Source organism: Scleropages formosus, chromosome 21 (genome assembly GCF_900964775.1).
Source record: "Scleropages formosus chromosome 21, fSclFor1.1, whole genome shotgun sequence".
Classification (NCBI taxonomy): Eukaryota; Metazoa; Chordata; class Actinopteri; order Osteoglossiformes; family Osteoglossidae; genus Scleropages; species Scleropages formosus.
Genome location: NC_041826.1, coordinates 14279013 through 14303853, shown reverse-complemented (window position 1 = coordinate 14303853; position 24841 = coordinate 14279013). Strand labels below are relative to the sequence as shown.

The 24841-nt window shown below is 43.6% G+C and overlaps 1 protein-coding gene across 6 annotated transcripts in view; it reads right to left on the bottom strand.

The window, feature by feature from the left end:
- LOC108918760 (inactive histone-lysine N-methyltransferase 2E-like) overlaps positions 1-17927 on the bottom strand; it is a 28456-nt gene extending 10529 nt beyond the window's left edge. For 4 of the 6 annotated variants that reach the window (XM_018726273.2, XM_018726280.2, XM_018726278.2 and 1 more), the window contains exons 1-8: positions 17541-17927; positions 11640-11759; positions 11263-11302; positions 10910-11074; positions 6302-6486; positions 2655-2760; positions 738-964; positions 287-426 (exon numbers count right to left, since the gene is read on the bottom strand). In XM_018726273.2, the coding sequence (XP_018581789.1) occupies positions 287-426; positions 738-964; positions 2655-2760; positions 6302-6372 (544 nt within the window). In that variant the 5' untranslated portion in view covers positions 6373-6486; positions 10910-11074; positions 11263-11302; positions 11640-11759; positions 17541-17927. The other 2 variants (XM_018726274.2, XM_018726277.2) reach the window with 2 other exon arrangements.
- Positions 17928-24841: the final 6914 nt, after the last annotated feature.

Below are 24841 nucleotides of genomic sequence, written 5' to 3'. Positions count from 1 at the left end.
TTTCCTCACCAGCTCTATCAGCTCCTTAAAAACTGAGCCAAATTAAGTTGGGCAGCAGGTAGTATAATCATTACTGCTGCTGCCTTGCACTCAAAAAGACCCAGGTTGAAATTTCCTTCTGTAGTACATTGATCAATGTACTTACTCTGATTTCATACAATAAAAATTACCCATTTTTATAAATAGATAAAGCATTGTGAGCTTTTTTAGCTTTAAAAAATGTACATTTAAGTTGGACTATATGAATCAAATCTTAGCTCTGTGACATAAAAGTTCCTATACTGACCGGAAAGATTCTCCCTCTTCCTTGTTTGTAGAACAATGGCCCGGTCACGGTCCAAATTCCTTGGCTGGCAGCGCTCACACAAGTAGGTCTCGGGAATGTGTTGACGGTCAATCCCCATACAGTCTATGTGTTGCCACACACTGCGCAGAAAGTAGACAAAGGCTGAAGGAGTTCTTCACACAGATGAATACCACAGAATCACAGGAGGATCAAAAGGAAGGAGTAGCTTTCTCACACAACACAAGCAAAGGCAGAGTTTACTATTGTGCGGGACATGAAGAATAAGTAGAGTGAATGTTCACTTAAGAGTAAAATATACATTACTGTGCAAGGCACAGATCCCCAGCAGGGTACATGAATGTTCCCCATTATGTGAAACTCATAAGGACAACAGGAAGGCTGAATACTAACTGGTGTACGGGATGCACAGAGGACAGATGCTTAGGCTTACCTGCACTTGTCGCAGCAAATCATGTATCCGTCATCATGAGTGAAGCCGCAGATGCAGCGCGTGATGTCAGCCCCATAATTGCTGTCCTCTGAGGTGCTGAGTGTGGTGCCCCGGGATGCCTCGTCCTGGGGAGTGGGCACAAAGAGCAGCTCCCCAGACCGTATCAGGCCTGTAGGCGGGGGTGAGGCTGGGGGAGTAGGTGGAGGCCTGGCACCATAGTTGTGGTCCTGAGAAAAGTAAAGGACTCAGTGGTGATGAACAAATGTCAGCCTCAGATATTTAGAGAAAGCAGATCAGTTATTAAAAGGAAAATCTTCACCTTATCTTGCTACTTAGCTAATGCTAAGTATATTACTGAACCAAATCAAGGTAAGTACAGTTGGCCCCCAACTTTTGAACTTAACTCAAAAAGTCTGAGTTGTATGCAACACATACCAGGTAAGGGGCTCGTCACCAATTCTTTGTACAGCTGCTGGTGTAATGTATGTTGGCAAGAACAGTGATATTGGAGTAAATGACTAAGTGACTAAGGAAGAGTTATAGGTGCACAAATGTAAGAGAGTGAAATGTGCTTTCCTTTACCAAGTTGTACATTACTTCAGAGAAAAGCATATTAAATGAATAAATGTAAATATCAGCAATGTGGACAGCTCTGTGAGGGAATTGAAACTACAGGGTTTGTCAGATGGAAAGAGTGGCACAACCATCTGTCTCCCTCTCCTGGCCAGGTGGCATGTGCATGCACCCAGGCATTGAATCCCCTGACAGGAGTTATTTATGACATGTTGTAAAAAAGAAAGCACTATGAAGAACCATGGCTAGAGCAAGACCAGGGTGTTTGTACTAATCTGCAGCTCTGGGATCCCTTTTTACCTCACAGATCACACAAAATTCAGCAATACCCAATAGTATCAAAACAATAAGAAATAAAACTAACTACAAGAAATAAAACAATGCAATGTGTACATGATTTCCCCTGAAGCACAGACAACTGCACATCAACTCAAAGTCAGAGATATAACAGAAGTGGAGGATCACATAAAGGCAACACTTCACTGATGACTCAAAACTGGTAGATGCACAAGCCACAGGATCAGACAGCTTCTTTACCTTCTGCTTGCTTCTTCACTCTTTCGACAAACTTAAGGCAGTGCTTAGTATTTGCAATCGCTATTTTTCAGCACATCGGGTGGCAATCGGTTTCAAAAACTCACTAACAACAAAAATGTCCTTCCACACATGTTTTTAAGTTGGGGGCCACTGTACATTGCTCAAGGCTATTACAGCATTATAAACAGTAGAATCAGTAACCATCAAGCCCATGTTAGATCAACTGCTGCACCTCTTTAGGAAAGTTATCAAAAACAACACTCGTCACTTTATACCAGGATTATCCAAACTACATTACCCAAACAGTACTATACTTTTGAATCCTGTACAACAAATGCAATAAAAGAAAAGAGAATTCGACCAGGTATAGAATACAGCGGTGCTAAAAAGTTTTTCTAACAAAGACATTTGCTGTTGGATCATTTTCATCAATAAATGAACGAACAAGTATAACCATTTGTGTGTTGTTCTTTGTATCTATTTCTATGACTTAGATGAAGATCTGAACCCATTTCAGGTTAAATTTATGCAAAAATTCAGACATTCTTAAATGTTCACAAACTTTCTAGTACCATTGCACCTGTAATGGTGCTACAGACAACACATTGCAGCATGAATCCTGCTGGCTCAAGTACCATGGAGCAAGGTGTTTAACCTGGACTGCTCCAGGAAACCATTTGTTCTGAGAATGGGTAAAAAGAACAACTACATACTGCTCTGTAAATAAGTACAACGTACAAAGTATCCAGAAAAACGTTAGCCTTTAGTTGCCCACAGCTAATGGAAGGTTGTACATTATGTACTCACAGCGTAAGGCAGACCGGTGTAGCTCTGAGAGTGGTGAGAGCTACTGCTGTAGATCTGCGGGTAGCCAGACTTCCCCACAACCGGACTGGCCTCCACAGGTTCAAGTCTGCTGGACAGACATAAGCCCAGGGGTCAGGGTGAAAACAGGAGAGTCAAGCAGAAGCAAAGTGTGAGGAAGGTGGAGGGGCATCTTTGGAAGCAAGAGATACAGAAGGATGAAGGTCATGTCTGCAAGCAAATGGACTAAGCGGCATTCATTGATTTCATTTATTCCACTTTATTTCACTGTTCCCTCTGTTCATTTATAAATGCTCAAGACAGAGGTCCAGGCACCAACATGAACATCAGCCACATGTAAAAGAACGGAAACGAAGCGAAAAGGTGCACGCACAAATATGTGAGTCAGGCACATATGCGGATAAAGGAGTAACATGCTCTGTCTGTCACACACATACACACATCTATGCTGACTGCACAGACTTGATAGAATGAACAACAACAGAACTCCACTAATCTCCTCACAATGTAAGCTTTTAAAATCCAGAGTCCCTATCTGAAGGTGACACTCGGACTACAGTTATGGAGACCGTAAAACTCAAACTGATACCAACACCTTTCCTCATTAATAGGCACACCAGGGTGCGTGCGCACACACACACACACACACACACACACACACACACACACACACACCAGAGAATCAGTATATCAAACAAATTGCTATAACCAAACTAGATGGTGAGCATTCAGGGCAGACTGCTGTATTTTGCAAGGCTCATTAGCTACAAAGAACAACACAATGACTACAGTCACCAGAAGATCAATAAATGCAAACACACACAACAAGGTTAAAAATAACTAACGATAACTGGAACTGGTCTCTCACCACACACTATTTAATACTATACTGTGTTGTGTAGCTCTTCCTTTATATTCATAAAGAAAAAATGTTTTAAAAATAAAGGATTCATACACAGTACAGCGAGAGAAGCAAAAGAAAAGGATTATATGCTTTGCAGACATGCAGAAAAAGAGGGAAACATAGGAAAGATGAAAGGAAAGCAAAAGGAGCAACAAAAAGAACAGCAGGGGCTGATGAATCCAGAGAGCAGAGGGAGCTGCCACAGTCACAGCAGCAGTCTGCTGTCATAGAGCCCTCATTAGCATCTCCTCTGGACCCATAATGCCATGAAGGGAGGAAAGGGGGGCACACGTCCATTAGTAACTAGAGTGTCGATGGTAAAGGCGCGATCAGCCAAATGCAACGGTGCACAGTGTGTGGAGTCCTGCAGTCTCTCCTTCAAATCAGCCTGTGTAATCTAATTCAAGGTCAATGGGGAGGAAGACACTGTTATCATATAAAATACATGCAGGGAACTGCATAAGACTGAAACGTTAACCAGAAGTACAGGGTTTCACCACTGCCTGGCCAACTAAAAATGTTCAAAGCAATACATGACAAAGCATGATTTTCAAAACATTACTAAAAAAAAAAAATTCCATAGTGTCAGTCACTGCAGCAAAGAGGGGGGAAAAAAAAAAAAACCCCACATATGTGAGAAGTATTAGATACAAGATTCTACACGTCACAGAGAAGGAAACCTCAAGACTAATGCAGCTCTACATTAGAGGACAACTTATAGAACAAACCAGGGGCAGAAAGCACACAGGCATGCTTACAAAGAATCTCCAGGCTTAGCGTTGGGACATGTTGCGAATGGAAGACAGGGAGAGGTACTGAACGCATTCAAAGACACGAAACGTAAGCGGTAGACATGACAGTCACGCCGATGTTGTGCCGCAACAGAAATGCTGTGGTGGCTTTGGCAAACGGAACCAAAGATCCTATGTTGAAGTATTCATGAGTTTATCTGTAACTGCAAATGTGCTCACACACATTCACACAATTTCTCCCAGAGGCTAGTACAGTACCTTATGGGCTCTATATTCCTCGTGTCAGCTCTCCTCTCAACTGCCACTTCGCTGTGACAAAATGAAAGTGTGAGGGCAGGCAAACAGGAGGGCGGGACAAGAAGCCCTTTTTAACTCCTAGGGGCGGGACACAGGAAGGATGCTTGCACTTGCACACACACATAGGCAGTTAAAGCCGGATAAGAACTCTCCAAAATTGCATTACATGCATGTATAAAGTCAACGGCAGTACACGCTTCGCAAATGGGGCTTAGAAATAGGTGGTGCCTTTTCAGCTGCAGTAAGTTACAAGTCAAATCAAATGAAATTTAAACTTTACGTGTTAAATTATACTTCTGAAGATGGTCTAGTAATACAGCTGGTTTGTACAACCAAACACTTCCACTGACCTCACGCAAAAAGAGTTTCATCTGTTATTTAATTATCTGTTCTAAGGAGCAGCAGCAGTCGAGTGTGGTCGACTACCACAGAGAGGATGTGTGCCTCTCTGCGTACCTGCACTTGCAGCAATTACATCCGTCACAACTGTGATGCTTAGATGCTGAGAACAAATGCATCTCTCTGTAGAAGGATGAACATAAGAAGATGCAGACAATATTTACTGACAGCTTCAGCTCAGCTAAAATTTATGGGAGCACAATATGAAAGCATTTTTAATTAGATAATGAACTATAGCACTAGTTTATCTGACAGAATATGACAGCATCATAGCACTAGCTAGAAGAAAGAAAAAAAGAAAGACAACGGAGACAGCAGAGTATATCCAAAATGACATGTCAGAAACAGAATAATCCTCCCAGGTAGGAACAGTTCTGATGGAAGGCTGGGTCCCAGCTAGTGCAGTCACCCAATAACAGCTTCATGAGAACGGCACCCTGATGCGGCCAGGTGGAGCAGGAGCCAAGTGGGAAGGCTATGACGATGCTGCATGGGCTGAGGTTGCTCGCTGCCATGGCAACACTAAATCGCCGTGAGCACAAGAGGTGCATCCTGAACGCCAGCGCACACAGCTGCGACCACATCAAATGAAGTAGCTCTAATGGCCTCCTATGTTACACAGGAACAGCGGAGAGCGTAACAGATAAGGAGATGGTTTTGTGGCCAAAAATGTTGCTGGATTAATTCTTGGGAAGAATAGTGCTATTAAACAAAGGACTTAACGTGAAAACAACTTCTTGAATATGAATAACCGAGATGTTAAAAACCCTTAACTGGGTACGTTAAAACTAAGAAAAAGACAAACATAAGGAAGCTCCATGCCCAAATCATGGATCTACCACCTTGGATCAGGAATCGCTGGGGTAAGGTACTCGAACAGTGAGGCTTTTTACCAATGATGCCATTGTTCTCATCACTACTAACAAAGCAAAATCAACTACCTGATTGCTGTACAACACCACCTGGAGGAACACACCAAGCATGTTAATGTCTGCTCAGGCAAAGTGGAGTCTTCACTGGTATGTTTAGGCCCAACATTATGAGAGAGTCAAGTAAGATCGGACTAGCGGAAAGAAAGCCTACAGAGGTCAGGTTGTTATGCCATGCCATCTGTCACTAAAAGAAAGGTACAATAATGTAAGGTGGGGGACAAGGGTCAAATGTAAATTAGTATAATGGAAAACAGACTGAAAGAAGACCCAAACACACACACACACACACACACACACACACACACACACACACACACACACACACAAAGGCAGATCAGTACTCACTCTGAGCCAGCAGCCATGTCCAGATACGAGGTGTCAGTGGCATCCACCCCTACCGGGACGGCTACACTCATGACGTTCTCTGCTGAGACGTTCTTGTCCTACAGAGTCCAGAGTGTGGGGATCCAAAACACTGAGGCATACCAGCCACAGCACTCATTGCAGACATCTAAGTGCATCCACTTGGCCTGTAGTAGTAAACAGAAGAAGAGTGATAAGAGGAGCTTCAGTGCTCAGGGCCAGTGTCACACATTTACAGGAGGGACTAAGTCTGAAAAACATGCATCACACTATTGGTGTTCCACAGCAATGCAAGGAGCACTCTTTAAAATGTTAATACATATTTTATCCACTTCAAATTACATTACTTCCCCCAATCTGTTATTGCTACACTAAAATAACTGCTGCTCAGCTTGATAATCAAAATAAAGCAGCCAAAACCATTTTTTTTTTCAAAAAAAAAAAAAAATTGCCCTGACTTTATGCTTCAGTGCATTTAATGCAGCGAATACAGTTAAATATCTCACTGGTTACTACTTCTTAGAGATTTATGATGCTAGTTTAACAGAACTAACAGAACAAATTTTAACAGAATGGTTGCTCTCTGGCTCGTTTATGAACAGACACAAGAGTTCAAATTTCTCAATCATAATTCACAACTTTAGATAAGAAAAGGAATAATGAGCCCAATACAGGTGGTCCCCGACTTACAATGGTGAGCTGGCATGGATAGACATTCAGTAGAAACGGTACTTCAAATTTTGACTTTCCCCCCAGGGAAGTGATATGCGGTGCAATACTCTCTCGTGATGTCGGGCAGCAACAGCAGCGATAGTGAGCCACATCTCCCAGTCTGTCACGCAGAGGTGTGTATTAGGTGCATTACATGCATTTTCGACTTACGCTGGGTTTCGTGGAACGTAACCCAACCGTAAGTTGGGGACCACCTGTATTGAAAAAGAATCTGAATGATACACTACGAGTAAAAAATGTAAATTGGGAAATAATAAGAACAACAATGTCCTCCACTGGGGGGCGCTACACGGCAGAGAGTCTCTCTCCAAAGTCAAAAACGAAAGCGCTGCTCTTTGAACAATAAAACCTTTTCATAATAAAAACGCAGTGTTTTTCATGTACATATTATAGGACATCCTTCTTTGCACCACCCCTTCCTGCTGTGAGAATGTTAAAAATAATTACATTTACACAGAAACAACAGAAGGTGACTTGAGCATTAATATTTATTTCTAGTGTGCGTGTGTGTGTTTCACAGATGCTTAGAACACAGCTGATTAGCAGGATTATTCCAGTAACAGATGCAGTCGAAATGGGCCAGTGGACACAGATCAAACAGTACAACAAACATGAACACACTGACTACGAAGCTCAACAATGGACAGGAGCAGCAGAGTGAAAGGCATCCAAATCACAAACTGTTCAGGCTAATAAACAATCTCGAGGTCTAGAAAGACAGCTAGCGCTCCTTCCATCATTCAGTGTGAACCATAGCCAGCGTGACATCAATAATGAAAGCATCATGCAATTCCTGCCACCCTGAAATACAGATGCACCCTCCATGTGCACTCTCTCTCAGGAAAACTCTCACCCTCCAAGAGTGCCAAGGGATGCTTCCTCACAAACAAGAGGCGCTCAGGCAAGAGGCAACAGTGTCTCCATGGCAATAGAGCAAAGGGGGCATAGGAAGTAGGACAGAAGCAGATGGGGATGGACATCTGGGAGGCCGATTGCTACAGGTCTGCCAAAAGCTCACAAGAACAATAGATCTCTGTGCGTTAAACACACCTGTATGCCTGGTTCTTGTACTCTTCCACCTTCAACATGTCTTTTAGTAGGGAAACTTTAAAACAGCAGGGAGGCAGAGACACTGCAGAAATCATTAACCAGCTGTTAGAGGGGCGCTACTCCACCAATCAAAGAGCCACTTCAGCATGGCAAATCAAACCCATACTACATGTTGTACACCGAGATCTGGAAGAGCATGGGCTGCAAGGTAATAAAACTGTCATTCTGAAAACAAGAGGCTACACCAAGTGCAAATCCCAACTGAGCTAAAGCTACACAATCTTGAGTTCAGTGCAGCGGAACTGTCACTCACACACACAGCGACACGGAGACCCCAAAGCCGCAGCCCCCCCCAACAACATTCCTTTACCGTGAGCCACACACTTGACTCAAGCCAGGGGCAGGGCTTATTTAATGAATAAAAAAAAATAAAAGCGGTACTGTAAAACATTCTTGTGAAATCTGAATCTCATGACCATCTGCTCCTCCTACTTCCTTTAGCAGAGTTGTCAGTCACCAAGAGAAACCCTTGGCACACACAAAGAATTTCAGCCCTCTGTCTCTAACCCCATCCACCGGGTTTCTTTCTCACTCCTTTCCCCCCCACTTCCTAAACAAACTCCTGAACGTCGTGTGGGGAGGAGCGATACATTCCAGCTCTTATAGTCAAGAGGGAGCTGAAAAGCAAGCTGTCGTTTACGTTTTCTTGCCATAGGAAAAAAAAGACAAATGATGGATAAGATACGTTGTGCTAAGAGATGGACTCTGAACCACATCTGTAAGACCTGCATCATCCTTTAAATAGACTGCCTCCACTCAATATTTGTAAATTTCTTCTTCTCCTTACTGTAGTCTGCAAGAACAAAAAAATCCAGATCAGTCTCTTAATACCTACAAAAATGACAACTAATTAAAATAGATTCTGCAATCTAATCAGTCACAGTAAATTATTGCATAAGTACATTATTGCAGTGGGTTTGGCTGGGTCCTGCTCTCTGGTGGGTCTGGGGTTCGAGCGCCACTTGGGGTGCCTTGCGACAGACTGGCGTCCCATCCTGGGTGTGTCCCCTCCCCCTGCAGCCTTACGCCCTGTGTTGCCAGGTTAGGCTCCGGTTCACCGCGATCCCCACTTGGGACAAGCGACTTCAGCCTGTGTGTGTGTGTGTGTGTGTGTGTGTGTGTGTGTGTGTGTGTGTGTGTACACGTTACTGCAAACGCAAAAGTAACATGAACTTTTGTTAATTATGCTTAAATGCAACAGGAATTTTGTACTAAACTTTTGTGATCTAGGGGAAACCACAGTAACAAAGAAATGACTAAGAAATACTGGCTGGCTTTCCCACTATGTAACTGCAAGAATCACCAAACATGGTCTTGCATGCAGTCTGTACAGGATTTATCATATTTGTTCCCTTACTCCCATCCTGAACCTTCAGTTGCTTTCAACACGTGAGAAGTGTTCTGGTTTGGGAGGTGAAACAGATATTCAGACATCCTGATTTCTATCTGGTTACTTAGCAGCACCACTCCAAGCAACCTCTTAAGTAAAAGTAAATACATAATCTTTTTTTTGGCAGTGTTCTCAGAGCCTTATAGGTGGATATGTGAAGTGAAACAGACAGAAATATCTAGGCACTAACACATTTAGGGCACTCATTTGACAGAGGCTCTTATCCAAAGCGATGTACCACTCTATGAAATACACCCAGAGGCCACAGTCCTGACTTCAGAACACTATCAAAGCTTAAAGTTACCCATCTAGAAATAGTGGGCTCTACAGTAATATGGTACAGCATGTGCACACATGCACACATACATGCACACATACTGCAGGGTACAGCCCCAGGGCATGACCTCGGTGCTAGAAAGCCCAGTCAGTCCTCTCGCTATGAATCACCTTTCCAGTGCCCCAACACTTCCAGCTATCCTTTGCTCCTGGAAAAGCAGAGTGGAGGACTCTGTAAATAAGAGTACCAACTCAGACCAATAACCTGCATGGGTTCAATCCCAGCTCTGTTCCTTACAATCCATGCCAAAAAATTACCTATCCACTGGCCAGGATAGTAAGCTAAGTGGCATCTACAAATTGTTTAGAAATGCCACCAGATAGCTAGCCTTTTGTTCTAGATACTATGCAGGACCCCAGGACCTCTCGTTACATCTCATCTCACAAGGCTCAAGCAACTTAGCCACAGCCTCCACAGGATACTGCACAGTACAAGTTGATCCCATCTTGGTGACAAAAAAAGATTGAGAAATCGAGACGAGGGCTATCGCATCACCTTCAAGGAAGGTAAACAGCGGGGGAATGATTAATGAAAAACAAAATTAATACCCTTTCTTGAGAATGGAAGGCTTATAATAATGCCAAATTAAATGGTGTCTTAATGAGATGTCAAAGCACAACCATCATACCATGACAGAATTAAAGATATTGTGTTGTCTCCCACCCTCTTACGCTTTCCATTACTCTCTTACAGAGAGCACAGGAAGGCCACCAGACTGCATATTGCAGTGGCGTTACTAAGCGTGAACCCTAATGACTGATGGCAGTAGGGGTTAGCCATTAACAATCATGGTCTGAACGAACAGCAGGAGCTGCTCCAGCCCCCCGGCAGTACGATTCCATGATTGATTTCACGCCTCAGTCGCAGCTTTACATCACCACATTTCAATGTCATTCCAAGTCCAGCCGGATGTGTGCTGGCACACGGCACACTGGGGGTGGGGGATGCTAGCCCAGGCCACACCCAGCAGATGGATCTGTTACACAGAGCATGGCAGAAACAGAGCTACCTGAAAACTTACTTGGCCTTGTGTGCTGCCCACAGGCCGGGATGCGGCTTCGTACTGAGGATCCTCCTTGAAATTTCCCCTGTGGGCTCTCAGGTGAGCAAAGGCAGCCAAGGACAGTGGGCCACCATGGTACAGCCCCAGTCCATCCTGCCAGGCCATAACCAGGTGGCACAGGAGCTGAGGCCAGGAAAAAGGAGCCATATATCATGAGGACAGAGATTTGGCTAGGATAAATCACACCCACACTAATTCTTTCTGTACTGTCTTAAGAGTTGTCTCTTGGTACAAGCGACAGACTGGTCAATTGCAAGCTTATGTTTTTCTTTTTTTTTTTAAAAAAAATACCTGTCCAGCTCCAGACCTACCCAGAACAGCCTATCTCCTCCCAGGCTTCCTCTCTGAGGCCTGCAGGCCAGACACCACAGGAAGAAGTAAAAGGGACATAATCTGGAGTGAAAACTGAGTCACATTCATGGCAGTTGAAAAACCAAGATGGAAACCAGAACTCACGGGGAAAAAAAAAAAAAAAAAAAAAAAAAAACGGCCCTAGCCACATCAATTCAGTATTATGTATTTTTAATTTTACCACACTCTGCGAGTCCTCACATGTAATGGAGGGCTCCTTGTTGAATATTTTGGCAAAGGATGGAATGAAGATACCTGACCACTGTCGGCCCTCACAAATAACGGAGAATTCCCCGTTCAGTATTTTAGTAGAGGAGGGAATATGAAGATACAATACCTGACCAACCTCTCTGCCACTTCCACTGGCAGCAAAGGCAACAGAGGGATGGGGCACTCCACTCAGTCAATGCAGCAGAAATGCATCTCCAAACCGCCTCCCTGTAGCAGTCAAGTGTTTCTGTGGAGACCAAGCGGTGGGAGCCCTTACAGTACATATGGGAATGGGGGGCGCTGGAAGAAGGTACCACACATGGGAGGACTAGCAGAGTTATGAATAGGGGCCCGTATACTACGTGTGGGCTTAAAGACACAGCAAGAAGCACCACTGTGGTGAAGCAGCAGGCTGTAGACCCGTTCAGCTTGCCCGCTCTGTGGTTTCTCACATGTACACAAATGCAGACAAGCCTTCACACCACAGTGATTCAAAAGAGGAAATAAACACTGAAAACACACATGTACACAGAAGAGGTCATAGCCAGCTGTCAAGTAAGGGAAAAATGCTAACAATATTCTGAGCCTTACGGTGGACACGAGAATTCAACTCAGCAAAGAAAACCAATGCATTAGACAGTGTTACATGACAATACACACTGCTTACCTGAATTTGGCACATAATTGTAAATTAAAATGGAAAAGAACTATAATACTTACATAATAAAAAAAATCCAGTTATTACACAGTTTTCTAGTAAGAATTTCAAGATCTGTCCACTAGCGGTAGCTTTTTTCAAAAGCTAACAATAGTAGTTAATGTATTTGACTGTTGAGGCAAACAAGCCCCTTTGAAGCCGTACTGAAAAGCAGTCAGAGCCCAACAACACTGGTAGACACATGTATGGGGAAATGGCAATGTGCTCACACTTGGCTCTCTATTTATATACAATATACACTAATGGAGATGGCACTCGCAGACTAACATCAACAAGCTTACACCTGAGGCACCTGGATGATGCCTCAACGCACAAAAAAAGGTGGGATTCAGTTTTCCATAAGTTACAAAATTTTTAGGTGTAACACTATCAACTGAGAAATCCTTAGTAGGTTTACATGTATTTAGCTGACTCTTTTCACCAAAACAACTCAACATTAAACTAAATCTTTCAGAGTGGCAATTCAGGATAAATATACTTCTCAAGGGTACTACAGCACAAAGTTGAATTTTGAATCTGGGAACTTCAAATTCAAAGCAGCTTCTCTATCCTATACCAGTACTTGTCGCCCAGGCAAAATGGTTATTTATAAAGAAGCTGTTATACAGTGACACACAGTGTCACCTGAATTATGTGGACACAAAATAAATGTTCTTCCCTCAGAGTGAGGGGGGGACAATTAATGGCAACTGGAGTACACATCTAAGTCCTAAATCCTACAAAGCCTGGAAGCTCCTAATCTCTATCTAAAAGACACAAAAACTTCACACATGGCAAAACTGAGGCTTATTTGTCACCGAAACACTTCCCACTTCCTAAGATGTTCATGATGTCATCCTGAACTGGATTCTTTTTTAAAAAAAAAAAAAGAAGACTGTGGGGATGTCCTTTGGCAACATATACATGCCAGGATGGGGAAATGACAACGGATCCCCCGCTGTCGCAGCAGCTGACCCAGGTCCAACACAGAACCGCGCTGTCAGCAGCCTCCAGCGCCTCCTGTCTTGTCAGCCAGAGACCCGCTGCTCTGTCACCTTCCTCCTCTTCAGCTCCCATCCAACTAGGCCACAATCTGTAGTTTTCTCTGTCCCCAAGTCCCCTAGCACTCAGAGTAAAACCAAGAATAACGGAAAAGGAACAAAAGACTAATTGCATAACAATTTCACACCAAAACACTGCAGTAGGCTGCAGGAGTCAACATAAATGCTATCTTCACCATCTCACCATCGCTCAGATCATCTGGGAGAGGAAAATCAAAGTATGATCAACTTCCGTATGCCACAGCAGGGGAGAGAATGCCCCCTGAAAGCATTTCTCCAAAAATACACATTTCCTCCATCCCATAAAGCTGGCACTCAATTAGCTCCCACCCCAGAGTGGTAGTGGCACATCATCCATTGCCCCGAAAGGAAAAAGCTACAGCCAACATGTCAGCAGCACAGACAGTGTCCCCTACTGCCTTTTCTCATCCTATTTCTCCTCCACAAGACACACTTCATCATGTCATATTAGAAGATGGGCATCTGCTCTGCAGCTCCGTTGAGCCAGGAGGGGCACCGGGGCTTTTGTCAATGTCAAAGGACACACCATGTTACAGCTGTTGTTCCAAAATCCCCCATACATCCTCCCTCAAACCAGTAGGAAAGATTACTTGGTTAAATAAGAGGGAAGTTAAAAAAATACTATTGTATTCCTTACCAATTCACACCCACAATCAAGTTTTCCTTTCAATACAGCTGCCACTGAAAAAAATCTCTAAACTGAGTTAAACTGACAGTATGGAGACAGCTGGTAGCGTAGTGGTTAGAGCTGCTACCTTTGGACCCCACATGTTTGCAGGTTCAAATCTGACCTCCAGCTGTACTACCCTTGAGCAAGGTACTTACACTAAATTGCTCCAGTAAAATCACCCAGCTGCATTCATGGGTAAACAACTGTAAGTACCTTAACGTCATAATATGCATTGGAGAAAAGCGTTAGCTACAAAAACAAATGTCATAGTCCATGCAACATTACAGTGAAATCATGGATGATAAGTCATCATATTCAAATGGAAGTCTAAATTCACAACCTTTTGGTCTGCACAATCACAAAAAAGATACTTCAACATAATCTTCATATCTGGACATTCAAGCAATGCCTTTTAAAAGCACATCAAACCTACATGGAAAAGTACAAGATTCAATGAGTGACAGAACAAATGCTTCATCCTGGTTTCATCTGATTAGATAAGTGGATTTCATCACCTCTCATTTATCTACATAAACTGAACCACGTAAACCACTGTATCCTTAACTGCACTATCCCCCTTCACACATGCAAACACAAATCCGTTGTGGTCAGGAGTCAGGGTTTGAGTGAGACATACAAAGGGGGAGAAAGGAGGGGGGGGGGGGGCAAAATAAATCCCCCATTGTTCTTTTTACAAAGTGCTGCATTTTTATCCTTTTATGTAACTCCACTATATGACAAACTGCCAATACAAGAGTCAAATTCTGCTTACTAAAATAAACCTGAATTAAAAATTGTGCAAAGCCACTGAACAAGCCCTCTGCTGTGCTGCACTGGAAACACTTTTCAAAGGTTTCCGCGAACATACGACACACATGCATGGGAGGACGGGTGAGGGCTAGTAGTGCCTGTCATAAAACTCAACAAATAAATGTCGGGGGGGGGGGAGCCAATGCAGCACTGATGAGAGATAACACGACATGTGTATTCAGGCATTTTCTGTTAATGGTAAGACATGATCATATATATATAATAATAGTACACACCAGCTGCGGTAAATCAGACACCATAACGACAGACTGCTGGAGGAGGAGCGCACGGTCACTAGATTTTACATCCACGGAGGTACATCGACGAGCGGAGTAGAAGCCACTGCACTGGCCAGAGGTTTTCACAGCCCTGAGACTCGAGCGGCGCTGCGCTGCGCTGTAATAAGCGGGCTGCCCGCTTCCGTGGGGATTCACGCGACGTCTGGGCTGGCTGGCTGCAAAACATCCGATCGCTGACAACACTTGGTCTTTAGCTGATGCTTTTCTCTAGCTCTACACAATGTTACGCAAGATGGAAACATTCCACTCATTTAGACAACTGGGTATTTTTTTTTTTACTGCAGCAATTCAGGGTAAGTACCTTGCTCAAGGGTACTATCCGGAGGTGGGATTCGCAGCTCTAACCGCCCCATCATCATCATGCTACTTGCTGCTTCAATCGGACGAAACGTGGTACGATATATTCAACTGAGACAATACACACGAAAATAAACGACGACGTGCTTGAGAAAACGCACTGCAATTTAAATTAAATAGGAATGAACAAGAAACTGTACGACAGAAGAGAAACGGACTGCTGAAGAGCGGTCGTGTCATCCTGAGAGAAAAGGACATCATCCTGCTGCGGGAGTCTGGGCTCTCGAGAGTCTTCAGGGGAGGCTCATCACGTCGCTCGCGCTCACTGGTGCCTCGCGTTCCCAACTTTTACACGCGCGGAAATACATCTGTGAAACATTCTCCGCGTATTCCTCCTTCCTCCTCCCCCCGCACTTTTCCGGGTGTCGCCGCGTAAAAGTGAGAGAAGCGCGTGAACGGGAGGCGCGTACGACGCGACGCCAGTGTGCTCTGCGCGTCTCTGTGGCGCTGCGGCGGACGCGCGAGCGGGTCCCACAGTACAACGCTGCCCACAGCCGCCATTTTCAGAGCGCTTTTCTCGGCAACGAAGAGCGGATCGCGCAGACCGGCGGGCACGTTTAAAAAAGGGGGGGAAAAAAAAAAAAAAAAAAAAAACAACAACCACGCGCGCGCTACCCGCGGAAGAAACTCGCGTGGAAGCCTGAGGTCGAAACAGTCAGGAACTGGAGGCAAAACTCCTCCACCACCGCCGCCGCCACCTCTCTCCCTGGACGCCGTTACGACGACTGATCAGAGTAACGTAACAACCGGCACGCAAAAGTACCGATCACGAAAAAGTAGATATTCTATATATTCGTATTGGTGCATATAACTGGAGTCGAGCACGTCAGATCCGCGTGGAGAGACGTAACAAACACGGTAGTCCGAGCAGTGTATTGTCGATCACCTGGGCCGTGTTTTGCAATCGGTGTATGTGCAGTACGTGTCATGTCAGGAACATGAACATAATACGAGGAACAATAAGAGGCTCGATCGCAGGAATAGTGTTGTTTGAGTAACCCCCCCCCCGCTGTACAATCACAGCCTGTGTCATCTATGCAATAACTGTATTAAAGTATTAATTTACATGATCAGATGAGGCATGACGTGCTTCTGCAGTATAAAAGAGGACTGACAAGTCATGAGCGTTAATACAATATGAATACGTCTCAATTACGAATTTAGAATCACAATCAGGACCGAAATGCGATCTGGTTCAACACCTCCTGCATTTAAGTAAATTCAACCAACTAGGGGGTTCATTTGATCCCAGGCTCATGTTTGACCATCCCCGTTTCCCAACTAGCTTTCTTTCCGGTCGTTGATGTGTCCAAATCCTAAATTTTGAAACCATTCTGAGCCAAATGACATGATAGTTAAAACACGTTTTTCGCTCCCCTGGCTGCTACCCCACACCCCCTCCCCCCCTCAACGCAGCTCTACAGTGGACGGATAGGGTTTCAGGAGCATGTAAACAAAAGTCCTGTTGTCTTCAGACCAAAGAATTTCCACCCTGGAGCGCACTTGAAAGGGCAAGTGGGCTCCAGTTCTACTCCTTTAACCTATAAATCGAGCGCAGAGGTGTGAATGAGAGCAGAGCGGAGCGGAGCCAAGCCGAGCTTGTTGTGCACACATCGGTCCGGGCAGGAGGAGCAGGACTCGGAGGAGCACCTCGGAACCTGGTCGTTCACAGGAAATCATGTCTCTCTGACAGCCCTGCACGTCCTCCTCAAAAACGTAAAACCCCGTTTCACCAGACAGGAACAAATGCGGTGTGTGTGTGTGTGTGTCTACAAGCTCTCATTTCCTCTCAACGACCTGTCACATCATCGCCTAGCAGAGAGGAGACTCACTGCCCAACTCAGCGGAAGGCTATTTTATTTACTGGCAGGAAGCTTCACACTGCGAGTGAATCTGTGATTAAAAACGAGGCGGCTACGCGGCGGTCCGACCGGACTTCGCAAGTCCCGTGTGGTCCGGGGAGCCGGTCCGCCGGGGTCGAGGGCAGCCTGCCTGGGCGTTTCGAGAGCCTGCAAGCTGCCATGTAATTCGACGAGCTCCTCTGTAAACAACGTGGCACTGCAGACTAACAAGGTTACCGTTCACTGCGTTGCTGGAAAAGGAGAGTACTCACCGCTGACGTCCACACTGTAGACAGAACGGGTACAGGACCAGGGCACCCGGGTAAGACCCCCGCCGCCCGGGCTTCGGCACAACCAAAACAATACTGCTGGCTGTTTCCACAGGATACAAGGAAAACACTACTAAGGTTGCCTCTTACCCTCCATGAAACACCCTTCTCTCTAGTATAGCTACTCCTGGATGTCACCCCAGTCCGAGACCTTTGATTCAGTTTTTTCTTTCACGACAAAAGAACCGTTTATGTCCCTGTTCTACCTACGGTAACTGTTGGAAACCAGATCCCCCCTCTCCCCAGTCTCTTTTCCCTTTGCAAAAATGGCGGCTCCAGCAGTGCTCTCGTAGCTCCGCCTCCCCGTTAGCCCACCCCCATCCCGATTTCAGCCCCTCCCCTCGCCCTGCAGGGTTTCCTATACACGGCTGCAGGGGCGCCGAGCGAGTAGAGTTCACAGGCGGTGAGCGCGTTCACGAGACGCAGGAAGACGCTTCGTTTGCTACAAATGAGACAGTTCGCGCCGCATTTTAAGCGGGGCATGCAGGATCGAGAGAAGCCTTGGATTCGGCTCTCAATCGTTTGCTGCTTAGAGCTTTTACAGCGTTTCATTACAGGGCAAACGAAGAACCGGTTTTAATATAAATACTAGCACTTGAACGTAAATTACTTCTAAAAATTAAAGGGAACTATGAAAGTAGAATTGAACGAGTAAGTCCAAAAGCTAAACGTGACATTCGCTAAATATACATACTTTATTCTATTTGTAGGGTTGTGCCCAGTTGAATAGAAACAAATCAAATCACATCACTCAGTCTGAAGTGAAGGACTGTACAAGAGCCAGGAAGGCCGCGTAGAATGCTGTACACAACTTTAAGGAATCGACAATTATTAAAGGTGCTTTTTAATTAGTTATAACTGAAACAGCCCCACAACTCTGTCCAGGATGAAGCAGTTGTTGAAAATGGGACAGATGGATGGATGAAACATAGCTGCTAGAGCAGGTCAAAATAAGATGCAAGTCTTTTACACCTTCATATTAAATGACAGACTTAAGGTGTTATCCGTGTTTACATGGAAACCCAGCAGTTCCTGTTTGCGGTTTGGAACGGCAGTCCCCAGTGTGTGCAGTCTTTGATTTAGTTCTCATCTACGACTGTGAGCTCACATATGGCCGTGCCTCCTCTTGCTGCAGACGAGTTACGCTGCAGACGAGTTACACTGCAGGTAGACCATCGGGCAGCATAATACAACCAACACTCAGTGTTCGGAAGTGCGTCAGCTACAAGCTGACAGGTAAAATAACTCCACAGCAGCTAGAACACGTCACTATTTTAATACTACCAATGGATTTTACCATTACAGTTTGGGAAAGATCTTTGCTTGTATTATTGTAACCAATGAGATGCTGTTATATTACTTAGTGCATGCAAATTTACAAGCTTTTCTTAAGCAGCGTAGATTTGTATATTCCCAAGCAGCGCTCCATGCAGTAGTATTGCTTAGGTTCAGAGTTCCTTGTAGCCAAGCGAAGCAGCAAGTGCTGACTTCCAGGGACAAAGTCCTGCTACATTTACAGCTTCCTGCAGAGGAAGTTGTTGAATGGTCTGCCCTTTCCCTCCTGTCTTTGCAATCTGTTCTCTTTGATTTTCTGCCAGTGGGCAAATTATCTTCCTGTTAATAGTGATTTTACTGCAGTAAGTCTGGTCATTGACAAGCTTGCTGTAAGGCTACTAACCTAAGTGTTAATTTCACACATTTTGTTACTTCTCCTGTGTAACTGTAATTGTTCAGATCATACGTTTTACATGTATTTTAGCAGAACGACAAAATTAGTTATTCATCTGACTTTATCCAGTGCAACTTATGGGGTTATAATTAATACTTTGGAAATATAATACAGGACAGTGTATACTGATGTAATGTTACATCTCATTACGCTTTCACTGCTGACCTGAAAACTGACATTTTCTCGCTTTTGCAAAGGTCAAAGTTAACTCTGTGCACATGGCAATAAGTGGTTGAGAGTAACGAGTCAAATGATTAGGTGACTGATGGAGGGATTAGATAGGGCAACTGATGTTGATCAAATACCTGGAATGTCTGCAGAAAGCTGAATATAAGCAGCTCTGTCTTCTGTTCAGCTTTAAAATCTGTTACATAACTGCCTTACACAACAGCAATGCTCTTAGTGAACATGAGGACGGGTGGAGGTTCACGGTACTGACCACTATCCCCACAAAAATCTCCCCGCTGCACATTTATAATATACTGCAACAAGCATACGTATACAAACAAACCAACAGAACCAGCTGGATACTGTTCCAGACAAGATGAAAACACTGCTTTTGCAAGATTTCCAAGTGAATTATTAATGGCTGCATGTGTATGGCAAAAGTGTACTGCAGACTGAAAAAAAACATTCCATTCCTGCAGTCATAAAAGAGGAGTGAACCTGGAGGATAACCATACTTTTTAATGATCACTGTTAAACGTACGTCATTTTCCATTTGAAGTAACCACATCCCCTAACATAAACTTGATGGAAACATTTGTCAGAACTATGCACCTTGTCGCAGTCTGACCAGGAAACTCATCTCGGTGCAACTGTGTGACGGGGTTGATCAGATCCCAAGCGCTCGTCCCGTTCACACGTTCCACTTGGGCCACCCCTCCCCCACGCGCATCGATCAGGCCAAGCCGCAGCCGCGCGCGCATGCGCTCTCCGTCGCAGAGCAAGAAGTTCGTCAGCCGCCTCTTTTTCATCGTCCATGGACAAACAAGCTGCGCTGGAAAAACACGGCGAGTTCCGCCAACACGCTGTTTTTCAACGACTAGCTTTCTTCTTTTGGAAAAACATTCTTATCCAGGAAGCAAAGGAATATATCTCTTTTTTTATTTATAGATACCATTTAACTGCCGATAAGATTTGTATTTTTTTTTTTTTAAATCAAGCAAGGCTCGCTCATTTTCCCCCTTAGAAATTAAGAAAAATTTTCGTCCGCAACGTTTTAAACGTTAGATAATACGGAAGGAACAATTCTTGAGCAGGCATGTCAAGAATTTTTGTACGTCTTGTGTTTTCTCAAAATGGCGTGTCGTCGGTCATCCGCAGTTTCTTCAAAGTCCGTGACGTTGAGCTCACAAACGGACGGACGGCGCGCCTGACCAATGACGAGCTCTTGATGCACTTCTTGGACAGTTGGTTGGCTCTTGATGACATCATTTGACCAATGCCAGATGGGCGGGTTGTGAGCTGTGAGGGGAGACCGGCGCGAGAGGTGAAACGACCGGCTCGGCTGCCTTAGGTCTGGCAGTATGTCTTCCAAAGATTTCCGTAGTAGTTAAGGGCTTTAAGCTTGCGAAACTTTAAAGTTGCTATAAGGTTTTTCGGAGAAAATTAAACATTTAATAAAACTTAGAACTGATTAGAAGACGCATAGGCCACACAAAGATGGCGCCGGATGTCAACTTAAGTGAACTTCAGGAGCACGGCGCGCTCTCGAGTGTAGGGCGAGAGAAACGCAGAAAAAGGGGGTGCGCTCCTTTTTGTGCTGTTGCAGTGAAGACGAAGACAACATCCTTAAAAAAAGGAGTCCCTGTTTCCACCTTTCAGTCCAGCCTTTCGCGATACTTAAACTTTAAAGGTCTTATCCTGCCGCACCTGTAATCGTGGGTAGGTTTAAAGAGCATTAATTAACTTTTATATGTAGTTAGAATTCGACAGCGAATATCATTTTATAGGGACGATAATGGCATGATAATCCGCGTTCTCCTGGTTGCCAGTTTTAAGATTTGCCTTTGCGTACAGTGTTCGTTTTTGTTTGTGTTGGGAGTCGTATTTGTTAGCGCTCCTCTCAAAGGTTCGGAGGAACTTCCGGTCCGCCATGTTGTCCAGGGAGCCGCCGCGCGCCGCAGGTTCAAATGGCGAACGCGTCCTTCACACCCGCCTGTATGGAATATACTGGAAGATAACGGCACTGTAAAACAGTGAACTGCTCATTGCTAATCCTTGTTATCGGTACTATTATTCCTTTTTCCTTTAAGTGTTAACGTTACAAATGCTAAGGTACTATGTTGGTGCAGAGTAATTTCATTATTAAAAGTCGACTCTTTGCAGCAGCACAGCATGTAATGATTCATACTTGTATATATATTTGTTATGGGGACAGCTGGTAGCATAGTGGTTAGAGCAACTGCCTTTGGACCGAAAAGTTGCAGGTTCGAGCCTCACCTCCAGCTATAGTATAGTATCCATGAGCAAGGTACTTACCTTGAATTGCTCCAGTAAAATTACCAAGCTGTATAAATGGGTAAATAATTGTAACCTTAACGTTGTAAGTCGCTTTGGAGAAAAGCGTCAGATAAATGTTATATATTGTCATATAAAGCGTTTTGCTACGCTGTGGTGGTGTTTGCGCACGCGTCATGGTGTCTGCAGTGAGATCTGCTGCTCTTTCCTGGGCTGCTTTCCACTGTTGGCTTGTGTATCAACTGATGACAAAGTGCTGAACCTCCGTCCCCCTGAATGACGTCGTGGCTGGAGGCGCACAGTATATGTTGCATAGAACGTATAACTCTGAAGTTCAGTTATTACGAGAAGGCAGACTGCCTGACTGTAGTCTTTCCCCTTCTCCCAATCAAAAGCATTTTAGGGGTTTGTAATTCCGACTTCTTGATCGGAAATGTAACAGCCTAAGGGGCAGGTACTTAAGCGGCAGGCCTTGGAACTTGGTGTTAAACTATCTGAAATTAACACTGTTGGAGCATATTTTTTAATTGATTTCCTGAATGGATTAACTAGTGTAAAGATTTCATCTAGTTTTTATTTTGTGTCATTCTCAAGGGTATAACTAGTGCTCCTTCAGTAACTCAAAACTTCAGGGTAAATGACTGCATTTAAGTACTTGTGAAATTGTCCATTTCCTAAACCAATAAGAGATTGTTGACCTTAACCACATTTTTTCCATTTAAACTAATTCTAAAAGCTGTACAGAAATTCTGTGTAGTACCCCCAATTATCACTAGCAGCTTCTCCTTATTGGAATAAAATTAATGAAACACAATGTGCTTGATTTATAGAATCAGGTTTCATCAGAATGTTTTCTTAAGTCTTGAAGAAAATTAAATGTATTAAAGGTTTCATGGGACATTTATTTACTTTGTGGTGTTTCAGCTACAGAACTGATTTGGTTCATTCAAAACATTTAAACAAGAGTTCTTACCATTTATTGGTTGCAGTGATTTCGAGTTGTCCCACTTTATGAAGTCATCAATAAGGAAAAACAGTCAATTCTATAATAAAGTTAAAAGGGGTGGAACACGTAGGATCCAGCAAAAAGTGACATCTTCGTAATGGAGCTTTTTTTTTTTTTTTTTGTAAGACTCGACCGCCCCCGGTGGTTATTTTAAGGTATTTCTAGAATAGAGTTCTATGATAAACTAGCGTTATTTCCTCTAAACACACGGAACTGATCAATGCTAATGTAAAATCTGGTGATGGTATACAAATATGCAGCTCACTAGTGTTTTGGGAAGTTTTGGCTCTAGTGTTCATCCCATGTTGACAATTTTTCGAATGTTTTTGTATAAAACACCATACATATCGAACAGCTATTGATTCATTTTAACATACAAAACTGTCTTGGTTTCTAGATTCAAGACGACTGAGCTGATGAAAGTGATACACAATGTGTTTACATGAATGCTACAAGACAAAGATTCATAATCTTGGATGTAAGATTGAAGTAATTTAAACAAAGAATCTTGGATAAAATGTCTTCGTTTTAGCTGACCGTGAGTCTCAGTAATGCCATGAACATGTTTCCCATAACACTTGATTTAGGTGACTGTAGAAAAGCACCCCCTAGTGGTGAGAATATTCCATTGCAAAACGCTGTTAAATATCAGTTACTGCAGAATCTTTGAAACTTTACTTCTAACCACCTGCAAAAGCACAGTTTGTGTGGAGGCCAAATACAGCTGTGTGTATTTCTTAAAGATATGAGAGAAGAAACATGGACATGAGATACTAAGAAATGTTTTTAATATGTACAAGCAATTTTAAATTTGAGAACTTCAAATTATTTTAAAAATGCATTGCAATGAATAACAAAGTCACAAGATCTACACCTTTTTGTTTCAAATCAAGTATGAAAATACCTTTACAACATCTAAACAATTTCAGGAATTAAAACCAAGAAAAAGGTAGAAGACCATCAAAACATACCACAAATGCAAACAAAAATGCAAAAGCCAAATAAATACTGTACAATTAATAGTACTGCATGATAACGTACCCTGCCTGCATTCTGGTAATGAATACCAAGAGGTACATGGCCAAGTGCGATGGAATTTAATGCAAACATTCAAAACAAAAATCAAAATTAGTGTTCTGAAATAAAACACTACATAAGATCAATGTGGAAAAGCATTTTAGCACTTTGTTGTGGCATATATAGAATTTATTTTTAGCAAAGAAGGACCCATCAGAGTGTTTCTGCATCAGGACTGGATCTGTGTAGTGCAGAAGCTCAAGAAGGATGGCCATCTATTCCTTGGGCTGCTCATCAAGCACTGCTTAAGCCAGCCCAACAAATGGCAAACATTTTTGGACTTATGACAGCATCATGGAGGTCATGCAACTAGGCTATAGACTGGACTGAATTAGTGCAACATGGCATGGCAGGTAGGACCAGAGCAGTCCTGACATCACTGATCAGCTTTTCTTAGGTGTCCCTCTGCTTTGCTACAAATTCACTTTCAGTTTAACAAGAGAGAGACATCAAACTCAAATCTAAGGATTTGGTATTGCTTTATGCTGGTTAAGTATCAGCAGTGCCACATAGTTCTAAGGAAAGGTAAAGTGGAAGAATGTTTGTGAATTTTTTTTTTTTTTTTTTTTTTTTTAAATCAGAGGCTGCTTCAAGCAGTCATCTCCAAGATCCCAATTAATTTTGCACACTCACTTTGGGACAAAAATCGAGGAAACAATTCTCATCATGAACGCAGAAAGATGAAGCCAACAGCTTAATGCATGCGGCCTCTGTCCAAAGCATGTGTGGGGTTTCCGTGGAGTTTAGGCACCCAGCTAGTGCAGCAATGGAGTTGTTCAGCCAAAACAGACAGCATTCTGGTTACAACACACATATGTACGTTGTGCCTGTTTGAAAACGAGCACAAACGTCTCAGATCAAAGTGGGTTTAAGGGGGGAAAAGTCATCGTCCTGGCGTCCTGCATCATAAAAGCTGAGCTGACCCAGTAACTGCCAAGAACAAGACCCTGTGGTGAAGGAGACTGGTAC